The following is an 18259-nucleotide window of genomic DNA, read 5'->3' as shown; positions in this document are numbered from 1 at the left end:
GTAGATTGATTAGATTACACAAGTTTTTCTCATGTTTAATAAGTTACATAATTTTATTTTATTTAAGTATTAAAATATTACTATCAATGACGGTGATAATTGTCGAATTTAGTTGCTAAATATACTACGTATAAAAAAGTACAATCAATGACGGTTATAATTATCGCATTTATTGTTAAAATATTATAGATTACTATTGAAATTTTGTATACACTCTTATTCACACTTGATTGATTTTCTAATTTATTTGTATTCGAATTATGTAAATACGAAATACAAATCAGTAGACTACTCTTAATTTTTTATAAAAATCTTACTACGTAATTCGTATAATGGATTGCTTTTTTTTAATATAAAAATATAATTTTATATTGGTTATATTTGTTGCCAAATATAGAAAAGATATATAATTTTAAAAATATTCATTATGTATAGAATGAAATCTTTTTTTTATTTTGAGGAAAAGAGCATCAAATATTACTTTCGAGGTAAGAGTTAACAAAATAATTATAGAATCAATTACTCTATTTTATAAAAAATGTAATATCTATAAGAGAGGCCAATCAATGACTGACATTTGTCATCACCACATTGATTTCCTCTCTTTTAGTATAATATATAGATAGATTGGGGGAGGAGAAGGAAATGATTTTTGGGTATTAATTCGGTCACAATAATTCTTTTCTTGGTGATGAGGATGATTATGTGATTATGTTAGGCCTGATAAAAAACTGGATCAACTCGGATCGGGTTCAGGTCGAGCCACGACAAAAAATATATCAGCTAGTTATGTTAGACCGGTCGGCCAAAACTTCGGGGCGATTTTTGTGCCCAGCCCGTTATTTTTGTAACACCAATAAATTTCTCACTTAATTTAGAAATCAATATTTTCTCCGTTCCATAAATATCGCACCATCTTGTTTTTGACAATATTCACACTAGATATTTAGCCATATTTTGTGAATACAATATTCACACTAGATCTTTGGTCATATTTTGTTATTCAAAGCTAAGAACAATTGTAATCATATGACATCCTGTTAGATTCATATCGATATATGTATATATTTTTTCTAAATATCAACTTTATAATTTTTTTATTTATACACAATACGAGATTAAGTGTTAAATTATCTGTTGTTAACGGTTTTCGACGAGCTTTTGGGCTTAAATTTGGCAGAGGAATTGGGGGAGGAGAAGGAAATGATTTTTGGGTATTATATTAATTCGATCACAATAATTCTTTTCTTGGTGACGAGGATTATTGTGTGATTATATTAGACCTGATCAAAAAGTGGATAAACTCGGATCGGGTTTGGGTCGAGCCACGACAAAAAATATTAGCTAGTCGATCATGTCAGACCGGTCGGCCTAACTTCCGGGCGATTTTTGTGCCCAACCCGTTATTTTTGTAACACCACTAAATTTCTCTCTTTTAGAAATCAATATTTTCTCCGTTCCATAAATATCGTACCATCATTTTTTTACAATATTCACACTAGATCATTGGTCATATTTTGTGATTCACAACTAAGAGAAATTGTAGTCGATCATATGACATCTTCAGAGATTCATATCGATATACATTTTCTAAATATCAACTTTTATAATTTTACTTATACACAATTCGAGATTAAGAGTTAAATAATTTGTTGGTAAGCGCTAGCCTAAAGTCAACCATGGTGCAATATTTAAGGAACAATGAAATATATTACTCCCTCCGTCTCTTTTTGTTTTTTACGTTTGGTATTTTTCACTCGTTTTAACGATTAATTAATATACATCGAGATTCCTCAAATTTTTTATTTAAACAAGATAAATTACGTTTATTTATAATGTTTTCACTTTTATCAAAATTTTGATATTGGAAAATGAGAAAAATTTAATGTCCCAATGGAAAAGTGTGAGATATTAAATGACCAAACGAATTTAATTGGTTAAAACAATAATTGGACACAAATTTTGATAAAATATTAAATCATTTATGTGTTAATATAAAAGGAAATGTAAAGAACATTTTGAAATACCCAAAAAGGAAAACGTAAAGAACAAAAAGAGACGAAGGGGGTATTAAATAAAATCAACGAAATTTCCACAGAGCAACAAGTTTGAGGAGAGCTACAACCCTTAACTTCCAGCAGTGGTAAACCTTGTAGCTATAGGACTTTACTCATAATTGTTAGGCAAATTTGCTAATTACTACCTAGGTCTTTGGTGACTTTGCACTTTACTACAGATTGTTAAAAGTTGCTAATTACTATCTAGATCTTTAGTTATTGTTGTCAATTACTACCTTAGTCAAAATTCCGGCCAATTAATCACTAATCATATCCTAATCGACCGTTAATCATATTTTAATTAATTAATAAATCTAAAAAAAAAAATCAAAACTAATTTGGTTGATTAAAAAAACGAAATACTGATAATGATATTTAACATGAGTTAATTAATATAGTTCCAACACCTTTAATCCAAACTGTCCAACAAGCCACAATAATCCATCCATGAAATAATTGTTCAAATGGAGAATAATTGAGTAAGTTCTACACTCAAAGTGTTTAATTATATCCTTAATCGGTCAAAAAACAAAAAAGCCCCAAAATTTCCAACAAACCCCCAATTTAATTGAAATAAGAACCCTAATTTACGAAATTAAACACTACCTGAAAATTGGCCTTACCTTAATGAAATTTCCATACACAAAATATGGTTTGCAAGAAAACGAACCTTGGTAGAAAGAGCAAGAATATAATTTTGCTCGTAAGAGAAGAAGAAGTAGCAAGAACTGTAATGTAAGGCCGCGAAAATCAAAGAGAAGAGGGGAGAGATGAGCAGAGAAACCAGCAAAGAGAGGAGTGAGAGAGACGAGCAACAACAAATCAATATGTAAATTAGCAAATTTCGTGTTTTTGGGATGAAGAACAATAGAAAAACGATAACAATGGCAGTAGAAACAATCGCAGGGAGAGGAACGATATTGAGGAGTTTTAATTATTTACGTTTTGATTTTCTTTTGGTATTTTCGTTTTTTTAATCAACCAAATTAGTTTTTAATTTTTTTAGATTTATTAATTAATTAAAATATGATTAATGGTCGATTAGGATATGATTAGTGATTAATTGGTCGGAATTTTGACTAAAGTAGTAATTGACAACAATAACTAAAGATCTAGGTAGTTGATAGGATGTCGTACACCCGTCAAAAATAAAATACTGACGAAACCTCCTAATAATGTAGCAGGGTAAGTAGGGTCGAATCCACAAAGAGATGGCTATTTAAATCTAGCTTTCAAGGTATGGCGGAACTAACAATGTCACGAATTGTAGAATTGAATGTTTAAACTAAAATAAATAGGAAACAAACTAAAAGATCTAGAGCAATGGTTCACCATGTTCATAGTTCAAAATCAATTAAAACATCATCAACAATTTAAGTATTCAAAGTATCTAGAGCACGAGTTAATCCTATGGTCGGGTCTTAACACTCTCGATTCAACATATGCAGTACGGTCGCTAACATAATCAGAATTGCTAGTCGTAGGTAAGCCTCTAAAAGTAGATCTTTCTATTCTAAAGCCTATTAGCAAGAATTAATCAAACAATTGATCAGATTGCAAAGATTAAAGATATAAACCTAATCAACTAGAAATATCAATGAATAATGAAATCATCAACAATAATAATAAAGATTCATAATATAAACATGGATTCCCAAACCCTAGAAACAATCTACTCAACCATGAAATAAACAATGAAAAATAAGTTTAAGAATGAAAACATAAGTAAAATCGATAAATAAAAGAGAAACTAATAATACCTCAAGGAGTTACATTAATGGAATATGGAGAAAAACTAGAGTTCATGAAAGGAGAAAAGAGAAAAAGAACGAAAAAAGAAATTTGGAATAAAAAGCATGTGGGAAATAAATTAATATTCCCTTGAAGTATTTATAGTTTATATTTTCTAAAATAAACTAAATAAGAAAATAAAAGTATAAGTTGTCAACGATTGGTCGATAGACGATGACGTGGCAATGAAACCCGAGAATGACCAAGTCACCCGAACAACGTACAAGGGCGTATGTGTGAGAAGTATAGCAGGGCTGAACACGAGATCCCTCGTTGGGCCACGAGTGATCGCTCGTTGGCCGAGGCATCCCTCGTTGGCGGTGAGTGATCGCTCGCTGGCCGAGGTCGACAAAATTGTTGCAGGCTTGCTTGCATTGCGAGGCTTGGTGCATAGCGAGGAATCGCTCGCTAGCATTGAGCGCTCCCTCGTTAGACTATTGCGCGACAAACATCATGGTTAGCGCGAGATCCCTCGCTGGCCGCGAGTGATCCCTCGCTGGGATGCTGCTGGTGCGCGATGAAGGGCAGCGTGAGATCCCTCGCTGGAGGCGAGTGATCCCGCGCTGGGATTGTTGCACGACGAAGCATGGTGGGCGATGCATCGGATAGTCGAGTCACCTTTGTTAATGTCATAACTCTTGTTCTACAATGCCCCTAGGGACGTGTGACCTATCGTTGGAAAGCTCTTTAAGCCTACTTTCTAGCCCAATCAAAATCGTCTCATTCCGAACTGTAGAACTTGAGATATCATCAAAAGAGTGAACGCTTTAGCTTCGTTGTTGACTCAAAAGTTATCCCGAGAGACATATAACGATCCTCGAGTCAACATCTCATCGTTCATCATCCAAATCAACTTTGCACACTCCGAAAGCATCCAAATGACCGTAAAATCACCTAAAATATTAAAGAAAACACGAACATGGCGTAATAGAGTACAATGACGACAACTTATGCAAATGCGACTCTAGATGCAACTAAAATGAGACGAATGCCTAGAAATGCAACCTAAATGCACCAAAATACCCTATACAAATATGATTCATCAGTAGTAATTAGCAACTTTTAACAATCTAGGTAGTAATGTGCAAAGTCACCAATGACCTAGGTAGTAATTAGCAAATTTCCCTAATTATTAGCAGATTCTTACCTTATTTCAGTGCTGATGATCTTAATGCAAAATAGTCGAAATATTAGATTATTTAAATAATTTTTTTTTAATTTGTTTTCTAATGACCAACCATGTACAGTATTAAAATTTTGAGTACATGGGTCCCACGTGTGATACATCAAATCATCGAATAATTTACAAAAATCAAATAAGAAACTACATTATTACCCTCGATCAAGATCTGTAACATGATCGATGAGTTTGATTTTTTTTTTTTGGTGTAAAAAAATATGATCGATGAGTTTGATGCCGTAACCTCCCCTTTTCCTTCCTTCTTAAACCCTGGCCTACCCCCAAATATTCCCTGTAAAAATTAAATAAAAAAAATTAAAAACCCCCCAAAAGTTCCTCCATTAAAATGAAAATAAACCTCCAAAAATCACACTAAATTTACCCAATAATAATATCGAAATGCCATTTTTATCAATAATTTTCTTTCAACAATCTTATCTTCTTCGTCCTTCATCTTCTTCCCCCAAACCCCGCAATTCATAGTAGACCTAACCCTAACCCTAATTTTTTCTCTCTATCCTCCCATTATAATCCATGGATCCTCCTCCCCCACGCCGCGGCGCCCGCGCTGTGATCGACCCAAAAGTCCGGCAAGTCGGGTTCTTCGCACCCGACAGAAGCCGGTCGGATTCGTTCTCTTCTTCGTCGTCTTCTTCTCCGGTCGGAGAAATTTCACCTGCTGGCAACTCTCTCTCTCCTGTGATGATTCCGCCACCTCGACATTCTTCCGACACGCATATTCTTCTCTCTTCTTCTCGTCCTGTGGGGCCCCATTATCCTCCGGTGCCGTCTTCGCCGCTTCGTCGTCCTTCCACTGAGGTTGGTACTTCTCATCTTGTTGTTGGGAGTTATAATCCATCGGATGTTTTTCCTTCGGAGTCGGAGAATTCGGAAGATGTGATGGTTTCTCCGTCGGGTGGCGGTAAGGGCAGGAAGAGTGGCAGTAAGTTTGCTTCTTCGATGCCGAGTGGCGGTGGTGGTGGGTTTGATTTGATGGCTGGTAAGGTGGGGAGAAATGGGGGAGTTGGAGTGAATAGTGGTAGCTTGATATCAGCGGCAGTGGTTAATTTGGTATCTGCGCATTCAGGTACATTGTTGATTTTTTGTTGGCTTTTGTTGTGAATTTTCGGTTTTTAATAGTTTTATTGTGTTTTGAATTTGATGTTAGAAACCATTGTATGTTTGCCTAACTTGCATGTGTGTAATGCACTGAGAATTTAAGACTGATTAGTGTTTTGTATTAGGAGATAGGGCTTTGTAGCTACTGTTGATGCGATTTTTCTGTCTTATGTTGATTTGATTCAAGCATATTGATGAACTATGTCTGGACTTTGTTGTGATTCTTGTGAAAACTCCTATTTTCAAAGAGTAACTGAATTAAGCTGGCATTTTGATATTGTATAGTATGACTAGTTTCTCAAGTTTGAAATGCATGAGTGATTTCATGACAAGGCTTTATTCTCTTCACCTTATTCCCGTTACTTACGAAGTATTAGATAAAACCAGAAAGACCAGACTTGAAATAGCAAAAAGCACTCACAGAATATTCAGACCATACCAGAAATTAGAAAAATCGGACCAGGCTAGGTGAAGAGAACACATCCTTATAGTGTGGTTTTAGGAGCTACTTTTGCTTTCGTCTGTGTATAGTTGGTATTTTAAGCTGTGTGGAATTAAGGTTTTGATCAGTTTTGAGTCGAGAGATTTAAGTATTTGAATATTTTCCCCGAGTGGGAGAGGAGGGTGGAAATGGGAAGTATTGATCTTTGTTTCATTCAGAATAGGTAAGATCCCGAAATTTACAAAAATCAGACCAAGCTCCTCAACTTCGAACAGGTTGTGAGGTTAAGGTTTAAAATTGGTAAAATAGCACCGTGTTTCTTGTGAGGTTGAGACATTTATTTTTTTGATAAGGTTATGTGAGAGGGTGTGAAGTATGTAATAGTTACTTTGACTTGGAGAGTAGTAGGTTGGGAATTGGAAGGACAACTGTATACTTATGATGACAATTAGTAACTAGAATCACAATTTTCACTAACAAACCTGCTGAAAACCTTAGCTAGGGACAAGCTTGAAGTATTATTTGTTTAAAACTTCTGAATCGAATAATTGTTGCGTTTGTTGTGAATTAGACCGGTTAAGAAAACTAAATCCACTGCCTACAAGTTAACCGGAAAGAGACCTGACTATGACCGTGGAATTGTTAATGCTCATTTTCCTACTTACTGTAGGAATTGAATTTACTTCATTTGTAGTCCATTGACTTTCTCTTGCAGTTACTTGAATTCAATTTCTCATACAGTCCTTCCCACTTAAAATTATCGCCGAGCTCTGCATTTGAGCAGGAAATAGTTTTCTTTTTTCCCAAACATAGAGCCCCCTCTGGATAATTCTTCATCCTTATTTGAGCAAACTCCCATATGGTGCTATTGTGTCTTTTTAGTATGTGTTCTCATTGCTTATATAGTTGGGTTGTTGAAGTTTTTCTTGTTGAAGTCTTTCTTGAAAGTGAGAGAAGACGTTATTCTTTGTGGGAGTTGTTCAGGAAAAATTATTGCATGGTTTTGGATCCATTTTCCCACCTCTCACAACTTACTGGTTTCTAGTTTGATTCGGTTAAGTAGCTACCAAATGTTGTAAGAGGTGAGAGCATTGTTGTCGGTCCTTGCAAAAATTTCTTAGTGGACTAGGGGTGTCAAGAAGAAAGTGTATATGTTGGCCTGTTGATTTAGTAGCTAGGATCTTAGGTGGTCAAATCAAGCTACATTCTAGTTTGGTCCTTTAGCTGGTTGGGTTTAATTGAGCATTGATGATTAAATGTTTGTGATGTCCGTTTTCATGGAAAATCTAAGAAAATTCACCACTTTGTCTCAAGTTGAAAGCCACCAATCTATTACCTACAATATAAACTCCTGCACAAATTTCTGCTTCGAAGCGAATGCAATTGACTACTGTTCTTCCTTAATTTTCTTCTTGATCTTATTTTCTGATTTTCTAGTCTATTACTGAGTACAAATTCATTTGATAGGAATTAATTGTGAATCTCTTGTTCGGTTTGATTTGAATTTTAAGATTTGCATTGGTTTCATTTGTTTTTTACTTGGTTTTTATTTTTAAAGCCTTATTTTTCTTGTGATTTTATCTATGTGAATTAAGTGCATTTGCAAGCAACGAGTATTTATGTCTCATGATGTTTTGCCTAAACTTGATGTATACTTTGTCAGATCTCTATGTTCGTGCAAGTCCCAAATACTCTATTGTTTACTCATTCGGTATCGCCTGTTAGTAAATACCTTCCCACCCAAATCTTTTTGAAGTATATTGTATATAGTAGAAAATGGGTTGAAGTTGATGAGGGGATACCTTGGTTACATTGCAAAATAACCCTTTTCCCCTACTGAGCTGTTCAACGCGGAATAAATTTTTAATTTGAGAATATTGTGAGAATATCCTTCTTACAGCTTCAACCAGTAGTATGGTTTATATGATTTCCTTGGTATGAAGATGTAGTTGGCATAACCTTGTATTTATCAAAGTAACTCTTGTACACATGTGGTAAGCAATAGGAGTAGGATTGTGCATGTTTAGTGAAATAATAATATGAAGTTGTAAAGTTAGGAAGTTGCTTTATAGAGAGGAAATGACCCCCCCCCCCCCCCCCTCTCTCTTTCCCCCTCCTTTCTAGATTTGAGTTTTTTTTAGCACAAGTGCACATCCATGTTGATTTTCTTTGTTTTATGCTTCAAATTATATTATCTGAGGTGTTGTAGCATAATTAAAAAATGAAGATTTTCCATAGAAAAAGTTGGAGATGCATCAGCAGATGCTCAAAGTGAACATGGAAATTTGAAGACATCAAAGGAAAAAATGTCAAAAGCAGAAAGACGTGCACTTCAAGAAGCTCAAAGGGCTGCAAAAGCTGCTGCGAAAGGTATGTATTGCCTCATTGTTTATCTGTCTTCATTTTTCATAAAGTTGATGCATATGCCTATGAAAATTTTCTAGGTTCTTTGCTGATGTTCTTTTAAATATGTACGTTACCTAAATTATTCTTGCTTGAAAAGTTGAAATATGGAACCGGTTATGTTTTTTTTTTTTTTGATGCAAATGAGGGGCAGGCCCCAACAAAACAAAAAACTAAGTACTAGAAATTAAACGTGGCCAAGCCACTCCAACTAGATCGTCATGAAGTATCTTCCCAAGCTCCAACGGTGGAACTTGAATTATTTGTATCTTCGTTGCTTGTGTGACTCCAATTTTTGCTAACCAATCAGCTGCTTTGTTCCCTTCCCGATACACATGAAAGAAATAAACCTCCCAATCTGTGTCTTTGATCATGCTCCTGCAACTCTGAACCGGTTATGTTGATTGTTAATATGGAAGAAGTATAGTCATTAATTACAATGTTTAAGATTATTTATTTCTCCATAAATCCATAATGCCGACCTAACCATGCGTCTGATGTTGTTTGGAACCTCTATTTGCAACTGATGTTTTTGTTTATTTTGCCTCTCTTTTGTTGTGAATAGTTCTAATGAGTAGCATACGAACCTAATATATTTGTACTTTTTATTTTATTAATAGTTGTCCAGACCGGCATCTCATTCTACATTTTGTATTGACTGTCTACATTGTGCAGCTTCTGGAGCAGGGACTTCTGGGAGTTCTAAGCAGGTGAAAGCTGTTAAGGGGTCTGTTCAGAATAAAGACAATGCTTCTGTTGCGGCATCTGAGAAGAAAGGTGGTGACCGTCAGTTAGAGAAGGAGAGAAAGAAAGATGTCCCTCATCCGCGCATGCAGTTTGATGATAAGACACGGGTGGAGAAAGCGAAAAAGCGAGCAGTTGTGACGCAAATTGAAGCCAAAAACAGGGTAGAACTTTTTAGGCACCTGCCTCAATATGAGCATGGAACACAGCTTCCTGATCTGGAGTCGAAGTTTTTCCAACTAGAACCAATGCATCCAGCCGTTTACAAGGTATTATGTGAATGTTTTGCTTAAAGTAGAGAGGCCGTTTATTTATGAGTTCAATACTGCAGACTTAAGACTTCAATATCCCTTCTGTTTATTTTGTTTCTGTGGAATTGTAGGTTTTTCAGTGTTGGAAATGGATTAAGATTCATATTTATGTTGCTCACAATTTCAGTTTTCTGGATGGTTTCCTTAGTAGGACTTAAATTTATGGGCTTTTCTCTTTCTATGTGCTAATATTTGGTGATAGAAGTATATAGTTCTCTTGGCGTTGCTCATTACCTATCTCCTTGATCTCTTGTTGCTTCTTTTCTCCACCTCTCCCTGCTTTTCTCTGTATGTCCAGTGTCCACACACCTCCATCTGTTTCCTCTACTATATACCCCTGAACTACTTCATCGACATTATTGTGACAATGGTATATAGTTAAATAGTGGGAATGTTTTGTTTGCTGTTTTTAGCTAGGTTTTACACAAACTTTTTAACCAGTATGCGTACTTGTATGTGTTAATATGTATTCTGTTGCCTAAGCTATTCTTTTTGGATTGTTTAAGTATCACATTCTGCTGATTTCAATCAGAAGGTTCATTGTAATGGTTGAATTTCAGGTTGGACTGCGATATTTAACAGGAGATGTTTCTGGTGGAAATGCCCGTTGCATTGCAATGCTTCAAGCATTTCAAGAGGCAATAAATGACTACAAGACGCCACTTGAGAAAGCTCTGATTAGAGACCTTACTGCAAGAATTGGTAGTTATGTTTCATTTCTGATAGAGTGCAGGCCTCTTTCAATAAGTATGGGAAATGCTATTAGATTCTTAAAGAACCGAATCGCCAAGTTGCCTTTGAATTTGTCGGAGTCCGAAGCAAAAGCCTCTCTGCAATCAGATATTAATCAATTTATTAGTGAGAAGATACTGATTGCTGACAAAGTGATAGTCAAACATGCTGTTACCAAAATTAGAGATGGGGATGTCCTCCTCACTTATGGATCATCCTCCGCTGTGGAATTGATACTGCTACATGCGCATGAGATGGGGAAACAATTTCGCGTAGTCATAGTGGATTCCCGTCCAAAGCTCGAGGGTCAACTTTTGCTTCGCAGATTGGTAGCTAGGGGTCTGAACTGTACATACACACATATAAATGCTGTATCGTATACTATGCATGAAGTCACTCGAGTTTTCTTGGGGGCTGCTTCAGTTTTGTCTAATGGAACTGTTTACTCAAGGGTTGGGACTGCTTGTGTAGCTATGGTGGCTCATGCCTTCCATGTTCCGGTATTGGTTTGTTGTGAGGCATATAAGTTTCATGAAAGGGTTCAACTCGATTCAATATGTTTCAATGAACTTGGTACAAAGTTTGCCCACTGAATATTATCTTAATATGTTTCTGTTAATCTATATATCAATCTCTACATGCTTGAGTTATTATGCCTTTACTTTTCCTCCAGGTGACCCTGATGCAATTTTAAAAGTTCCTGGTAGAAGGGAAATCAATTACTTGAATGATTGGACAAATAGTGAGAATCTGCAACTTTTGAATTTGATGTGAGTTTCTAGACTGATTGTTCAATAAATATGCTTCCGTATAAATTTTTTTTGGTTGATGTCATAACTCTCAAAACTCTTCTCGTCTTTCAACAGGTACGATACAACTCCTTCAGATTATATTTCTATGATTATTACAGACTATGGCATGGTGAGTTTTCTTCCAGTTGTAGTGGACCTATTGGACAATTGATCCTAAAACTGTTACAATCTTGGTTTCTAGAAGGACCTGATTACTTTCTGATTTACATTGCTGTATTATACTACTTGGTTTTTTAGGGTATCTCTAGTTTTCTGCCCAGAATCAGCGCCGGTTGCGTCTAAGGATACTTTGCTTTCACAAGTAAAGTGGACATCTGTTCATCATATGAAATATAAATCTTTTTTCTTATGCCATATAGTTGGTTAGCCAGAAACTGGTTAGAAATAAGGTCATCCTTTATTTTCACTACAAATCACTTGAACCCTATGATCTTTACTTCTGTAGTACGGAGAATTGGTTATTTCTCAAGAATCTCAACTGTCTAACAATCATAACTTGCAATGATAGTTTCACTGCTGTTTTTTTAATTTGAATTTTAGGTGAACATGTAAATCTTAGATTAGAAAATTAGAATACCCTTGGATGAAGCTATAATTCTCAGTAGACCAAGCAAAAATAAGGGAATTTATTTTTTATCTTGGTTTGGCCTTGAGGCTTGAAGTGGGAAGAAAAAAGGAAGGAGATGTTGGAAGTATTAGTTTTAACAAACTCCCATATTTTAAATCGGTAATCACCACCTTTGTCAAGTTAATAAATAAAATAGGGGATTTCTTTTGAATGTTGATAGTGAACTTGATGTTTACGTGATAAATTAGGGAAGTCATGCTGCTAGTTAAAATAGACCTCAATATATAAAAAAATATTCATTTTGGCTAGATAGTTGAAATTGTGAATTATGCTTTTTTTTTTTACATAGTTGATAGAACATGTAGATTCTTGTATACCTTTTGTTCTTGCTAGGGAAAGGAAACTTCTTTTTTCGTCTCTAAGACGCCTTAGTTGTCTAGATGATACTCATGATAGATCTGATCTGTTTATGATTCTTTTCATGTCCTCCGTGTTTCTAAATACATTTCTTTTCAACGTTCAGTTAATGGAATTCTGTTGAGTTAGTTTTTGTAAATATAAAAATACTGGTAGCCTTTTATATTCTCTTGAAATTTCTACGTGCAACTATTCTTAACGTTGGTGCAATCTGCTAGCCCCCGAAGCTGTATGTAACTATTGCATCAGACTACGCCAAGTCTGATGCAATGATTGCTTGAAACATGCAGGGCTCCATGCACATAAACACACACTTGCTTGCCCTTCTCAAGATGTCTTAAATTATTGGGCATATGATGAATTTATGAGTTTGTTCTTTACATTGCAGATTCCACCGACAAGCGTGCCAGTCATTGTGCGGGAATTTCGGAGAGAACACTTGTGGAGCTAGGCAAGAGGACAGTAATAACCACATCACAATTTTGTCTCAACCGGTGAAGATTGTGGTTGTCAAATGAAAGAAACATGGCAATAAAGCTTGAATATTCTAGTCTCTTCACACCATGTTCTTAATTTTGGAATAATGTTTTTTTGTATCCAATTTTACCCATGTTTAGATATTTTTTTTGGTCTCAACCTGACTCTGTGTAGAGTGCGAATTGTCGCCTCTCCGGGCAGTTATAGTGATGAAATTACTGGCCCATGTTTGTAGTGAATCCATTTTTCCCCTCTCCCCTTATGGGGTTCAAAATGTACTTGGGAGTTAGTTAGAAGCGGAGAGATCTTAGCTGAATTTTCAAAGTAATCGATTATGTATATTTTCATGTTGTTCAGGCTTTATCTATATTCTACTATACCATGTAATGGGTTACTGAAGTTTCTTTATTGCAAGACTTTTAATCTCTATAACAGGGCATCATTTGCCTCACCCTGAGAAATGGGTTTTTCTATTCCTCTTTCATAAATATTAGTTCAATGTCGAGATTTGCCAAGAAACCATTCTTGGTTATTTCGTGAACAAAATTTCCTTATTGATCATAATGAGGCTTTTATTTACTGAGGACATTGTTGAAGTTGCCCTAATTTGCCAAGTCGAATTACATGTTCAAGTCAGGCCTTGTTCTAGTTTACGGATTTTTGTCAAAAAACCTATTAGAGCAGCAACAACATACAATTATTGTATCAATGTCTAGCAATCAGCTCAAATTCTATAACTGAATTGGTTACTATAAATTCTCAAGAATTATAATCATTTATCTCATATTCAAATCAAGGGTTAACAATGTTCAAATGAAATTCCCATGAATATGTAAATGTTATATGTTGAAGTGATCAGAAGATGCAGCCCTAGTTTGCAAATGTTAAAGTCACTCTGCAGTTCGGGGAATTTCACCTTTGCCATTCAAGGGTGCAATAAGAGCCAGAATAACGAAACCTCCGAGGATCACTATCAAGATACCCAAAGAGTTAACCAGCAAAGCTTCAGTGGAATATCGAGATATAATATGGCTAGTTTGCAGGAACGTAGCTTTCTCTAAGATACCAGTCACAGTTGTAACTATTGCAAGCGCGTAGATATAGACGCCGAGGAAAGCATGCCACGGAAGCACGAAAGCTCTGCTGTTCCTTGAGCCACCAGGGTACCAGAATGTTGTAAATCCAGCAGCCCACTGGGAAAAGAAAAAAAAAGGAGCCTTGATTATTAAACCTGACAAAACTGACGTATACCCGGTTAACCAACCCAAACTCGATATTGACCCCCAACCGAACTTGTAAATAATTTGGACAACTATTGATAAATTATACTTTGTATATCATGATAAAATAATTGAAATTAGACCCAGATATGACCCGATTGGACGCTTCAAAATCAAATCAAATGATTCAGTACTCGAATAGAACCCCTAACTGAAATCAATTCGGACAACCCGTTTTCTACCTCTAGTCACAAGACAAAAGCAAAAGGAGGTATTGAAGTTTTAGCAGGTACCTGGAGAGTAAACAGGAAAAGACAGAGAAGACCAAGCCATGAATGGAGACTGTAGAAGTTGTCAATGCCCTTATCAATGTGGAACTTCCAAGCAGCCCAAACACCAATAATAGCTAAGAGGAAAGCGAGGAACTGCAAGACGAGATGGACCAGCTTTTTGAAGGCTTTTGTTCCTGGAACCGTTTTGTATGCCAGCATGGCTACATTAATGAATCACAGTTCAAATGTCAGCAAGTGAATTGAATTCTGTACTCATACTAGATTGATAGTAATAGAGAATATATAATTAAAGCAAATATCATTTCGGATAACTTCTCACAGCACATAAATTAAACGCGAGGTGTTTTTTGAATACCTTTTTATTGCATCTTTAACATAAAGCAGGCTAAGAAGCAAATGGTTTCCAAATAAGGCCACACAGATATGACATGGAGTACAACAGTTCAAGCATTATGTTGTTCTGAATCCGAAAGTCCTAAACTATACACAAGCAAACTGCAAAAGTAGTCTATTTCTGGTATCCAAATTAGGAAGTACCATCCAATAAGAAATAAAAACTACACACACGGTTAGTTTCTTATGAAGCTTAGAAAAAAGGTAACCCTTCATGCTCTTACAAAGCTGGTCCATCTCGTCCTGCAGTTCATGGCGTACGCAGAATGGATTTTTGTAGAGATTGTACAGGGACAGGCTTACCAAAAATAAAAATAAAAACATTTAGTCCCTCTTCAGAGACACTCTGTCAGAGGTCAAAATCAATGACATTGCTTCCAGAGGAAATGACAAAGAACGAATTGTGTGAAGGTATAAACAAAAAACAGCTATGAAAAACAAGTTTAATGTGAAGTAGCAAAAACAATAAATCTGCACATTGTGACATTCGCCCGGAATGTGAGCATATACTTTTCACTATAGCTCTGAAACACCCAACAGTATGAACTCAATTTTTAGGCAGGAAAAGGCTACAACTCGGACGGGTGTATAGAATTGTAGTTGAAATTAGAACATAATTAAGGTTAACTGGCCAAGCGTTCTGGTGCGAATCAAGTGAAACTTAGTATGTTGCGTAGTATATTATTGTTGGTTATTACATAAACAAGGAACTAAGCACTATTACCTTCTCCATTTAGCAATACAAGGCTAATGACCATCAAAACAGGATGAACCTGCAAGATAGAAGAAAAAAAACAATTATCCACAGAAGAAGTTCCACTTAAATGATTGTTTCCATATCTCTACTTGAAAGAAAATATATGATCAGCTATAATGAACCAGGCTAATATTGACATATGACAGGATTTTCTTTAAGGCTGAATGTATCAGCTATCAAGTGCCTAGTTTGAATACCAATTGTCAACACTTTTCAAAAATTATGATTGTTTGCACAAGCAGAAAAGCATCTTATTTGTCCAGTAGCCTTGCATAACAAACTCCTCAGATCCTTCTTCTAATCCTTCTTCTAATCCTTCACAATGACTGAATCATACATTTATACCGTCAGACAAAAATATTCACCCTGAAAAATTCCAAGGAATCAACTTTCAAGAAAATATATAGGTCGCCATGGTTAGTTCTTTCATCTTCAAAACATTGTATTCATTTTTCACAAGACCAAGACAGTCCACTCAACTGCTCAAGTGACTTCCTTAGACGTATTAAGAGCATCATACCCACTCACGTCTGAACAAGCATGACATGATACATAGCACAGGGTATTATGAATTGAACTTCATGAGATAGAAATATTATCAGAAGGTTGCTCAAGTTCCCTCTACGAAGTAATTATATCATGAACAAACTATGAAACTAGCCAATCTTTGTAAGCCTGTCCCGGTACTATATCTACAAAAATCCTAAGACTCGAGTCACTTTGGCTCCGTTTGGTAGGGCGTAAAAAGTTATCATGGAAAACGATTTTCTCCTTTTCAATCATTTTACGTTGTTTGGTTGGGTAAGGGATTAAAAACAATTTTTCATGACTCCCTCAAAGGTGGAAAGCCCTTTTCTATTTGAAAGGGAGGGAAACCACTTTTCCTTCTTCCCTCCTTACCTCCTTCTCATTTCTTCCCCTCAATCTTCACCATCTTCTCCCATTTTCCTTTAAGGTACCAAACAAAGGAAAACTAGTTTGGAATTGTGTTTTCATTGAAAAATGTTTTCCATGGAAAATCATTTTACAATGAAAACATTTTACGCCCTACCAAACGGAACCTTAAAGAGAGAACAGGGTTATCAATAGGAATCAATTAAACTAACTGATGGACATGAGAATATGAGATAGTTGCTCTAACATCATCATAACATAAACGATGTACGATATCAATTCCTCGGCATTCCTCTATTGACAGTATAATCACACTGTATAATGTAGAAATCTAGAAACAGATTATACCTTAATAAGACCTAAACCAGGGAACTAACTTTCATATTAGCTTAAGTACGGAGATTCTTCTCAAAACATAAAACTCGAAATTTACCCAAAAGACAAAATCTTGTAGCACCAGGAACTTTACAATGCCGAGCTGCAATATTAACAATTCGTTCCATTAAAACCTACAAATTCTAAACCAATATCATGTGAAATATACCCAGAAATACTTTTACTCATCATTCTATCAATCATTCCCGAACTTCAAGGTTGACCACAATCAAATTTGACATTTCAAACAAGTTAATTAGAAATCCAACATAATGCAATAACATCAAGCTCCAATTGAAATTAAAATGCATATTATATATAATTGAGAGATAAAAAGGGAGAGATTACATTAAAGATGAGAGCTTTATTTTCAGAGATGAGAGCAAGGCCACCTCTATAATGAAGAGTCCAAATGAAAACAAGTGCAGCCACTGTGATTCCAATCAATCTAATCACCGTGTAAATTGGAAATGTTACAACTGGAACCGCCATTTTTTTAATCCTAAAAGCTTCACCCCAGAAACCCAGAATCAGTTTCAAGAGAAACTAAAGAACAAACAAGAGTATTTTGAGGAATCAATTAGAGAAGAAAGATTCAAACTTGGGTGTAAAGGGTTATTATTGATTTGAGTTGAAGTAATTAAAAGAGTGAGATTCGATCTGAGGGAATAATACGAGAGTTTACAGAAATGAAAAGATGCAGGTATTTGAAAGTGCAAGTTTCTGGGTTTATGCCATCCATTTCCTCGCCATTATTTCTTAGAGGAGGGAGATTTTGAGAGAGTGCACTGAACACAGATTGGTCAAAGAGGGAGGTGTGGGGAACAGGGGAAGTATAACTCTTCGGCTCTTCCCCCGAACCGATTAGCCAAAAAAAAAAACCATGGGGTGGCATTTTTGTAATAAAAATAAAACAAAAAAATATAATATTTTAATTTTTTTTATATAATCAAATTAATTCACGATAAAAATTCATACGACATCTACATAAAGATTTAAATTTAACAAATACATAACCATTGAATCAAATAAAAACTTCCTTTCACCATAGCTACGATCGTAGTATATCAAACATTCTGTATACCCTCTTTTATATCGCTGTGAATTACAGCTTTCATCGACAAGGGGATCTATAGATTTGTTGTAGCCGTGACAAATATGATTTTCGTTTGATTCGTCTGATTGTAGTCGAAAGATTGACCTCCTCTTCGATCTCGCATAAATCTTTACCAAAGAAACAACCTGAACTAAACTAAACACACAAAACTTAACTA

General features: G+C 35.5%; 2 protein-coding genes across 3 annotated transcripts; one reads left to right on the top strand and one right to left on the bottom strand.

Annotated features, from left to right (window-relative positions):
• Window positions 1-5274: 5274 nt before the first annotated feature.
• On the top strand, window positions 5275-13409 carry LOC110786863 (uncharacterized). Of its 2 annotated transcripts, none has more exons than XM_021991440.2 (7): window positions 5275-6115; window positions 8828-8959; window positions 9668-10005; window positions 10608-11352; window positions 11453-11549; window positions 11646-11700; window positions 12965-13409. In XM_021991440.2, the coding sequence occupies exons 1-7, from the start codon at window positions 5563-5565 to the stop codon at window positions 13025-13027; spliced, it is 1983 nt and encodes a 660-aa protein (XP_021847132.1). In that variant the 5' UTR covers window positions 5275-5562; the 3' UTR covers window positions 13028-13409. The 2 variants fall into 2 exon arrangements, with proteins under 2 accessions (XP_021847132.1, XP_021847133.1); XM_021991441.2 differs by having other exon boundaries at window positions 5976-6115; window positions 8817-8959.
• A 373-nt stretch (window positions 13410-13782) lies between these two features.
• Window positions 13783-17827, bottom strand: LOC110786861 (transmembrane ascorbate ferrireductase 2). Its single transcript, XM_021991439.2, has 4 exons — window positions 17334-17827; window positions 15684-15732; window positions 14567-14766; window positions 13783-14246 (listed from the first exon to the last, which is right to left on the bottom strand). Exons 1-4 carry the CDS (start codon window positions 17475-17477, stop codon window positions 13944-13946), a joined length of 696 nt encoding a protein of 231 aa, XP_021847131.1. The 5' UTR covers window positions 17478-17827; the 3' UTR covers window positions 13783-13943.
• Between the last annotated feature and the right edge of the window lie 432 nt (window positions 17828-18259).

The sequence above is a fragment of the Spinacia oleracea genome, chromosome 1 (assembly GCF_020520425.1).
Source record: "Spinacia oleracea cultivar Varoflay chromosome 1, BTI_SOV_V1, whole genome shotgun sequence".
In the NCBI taxonomy this organism is placed as follows: domain Eukaryota; kingdom Viridiplantae; phylum Streptophyta; class Magnoliopsida; order Caryophyllales; family Amaranthaceae; genus Spinacia; species Spinacia oleracea.
The sequence above is the reverse complement of the archived record's forward strand: the minus strand, read 5'-3'. Positions and strand labels throughout refer to the sequence as shown.

What these genes read in the sequence shown, in the direction of transcription:
- LOC110786861 (XM_021991439.2), bottom strand. Translation starts at nt 17,477, where the DNA reads ATGGCGGTTCCAGTTGTAACATTTCCAATTTACACGGTGATTAGATTG. An exon ending in ATAAAGCTCTCATCTTTAAT is followed by an intron (nt 15,733 to 17,333) that starts GTAATCTCTCCC and finishes TCTATCTTGCAG; the next exon opens with GTTCATCCTGTTTTGATGGT. An exon ending in TGTATTGCTAAATGGAGAAG is followed by an intron (nt 14,767 to 15,683) that starts GTAATAGTGCTT and finishes TCATTAATGTAG; the next exon opens with CCATGCTGGCATACAAAACG.
- LOC110786863 (XM_021991440.2), top strand. Translation starts at nt 5,563, where the DNA reads ATGGATCCTCCTCCCCCACGCCGCGGCGCCCGCGCTGTGATCGACCCA. An exon ending in TGCATCCAGCCGTTTACAAG is followed by an intron (nt 10,006 to 10,607) that starts GTATTATGTGAA and finishes GTTGAATTTCAG; the next exon opens with GTTGGACTGCGATATTTAAC. An exon ending in CTGCAACTTTTGAATTTGAT is followed by an intron (nt 11,550 to 11,645) that starts GTGAGTTTCTAG and finishes GTCTTTCAACAG; the next exon opens with GTACGATACAACTCCTTCAG.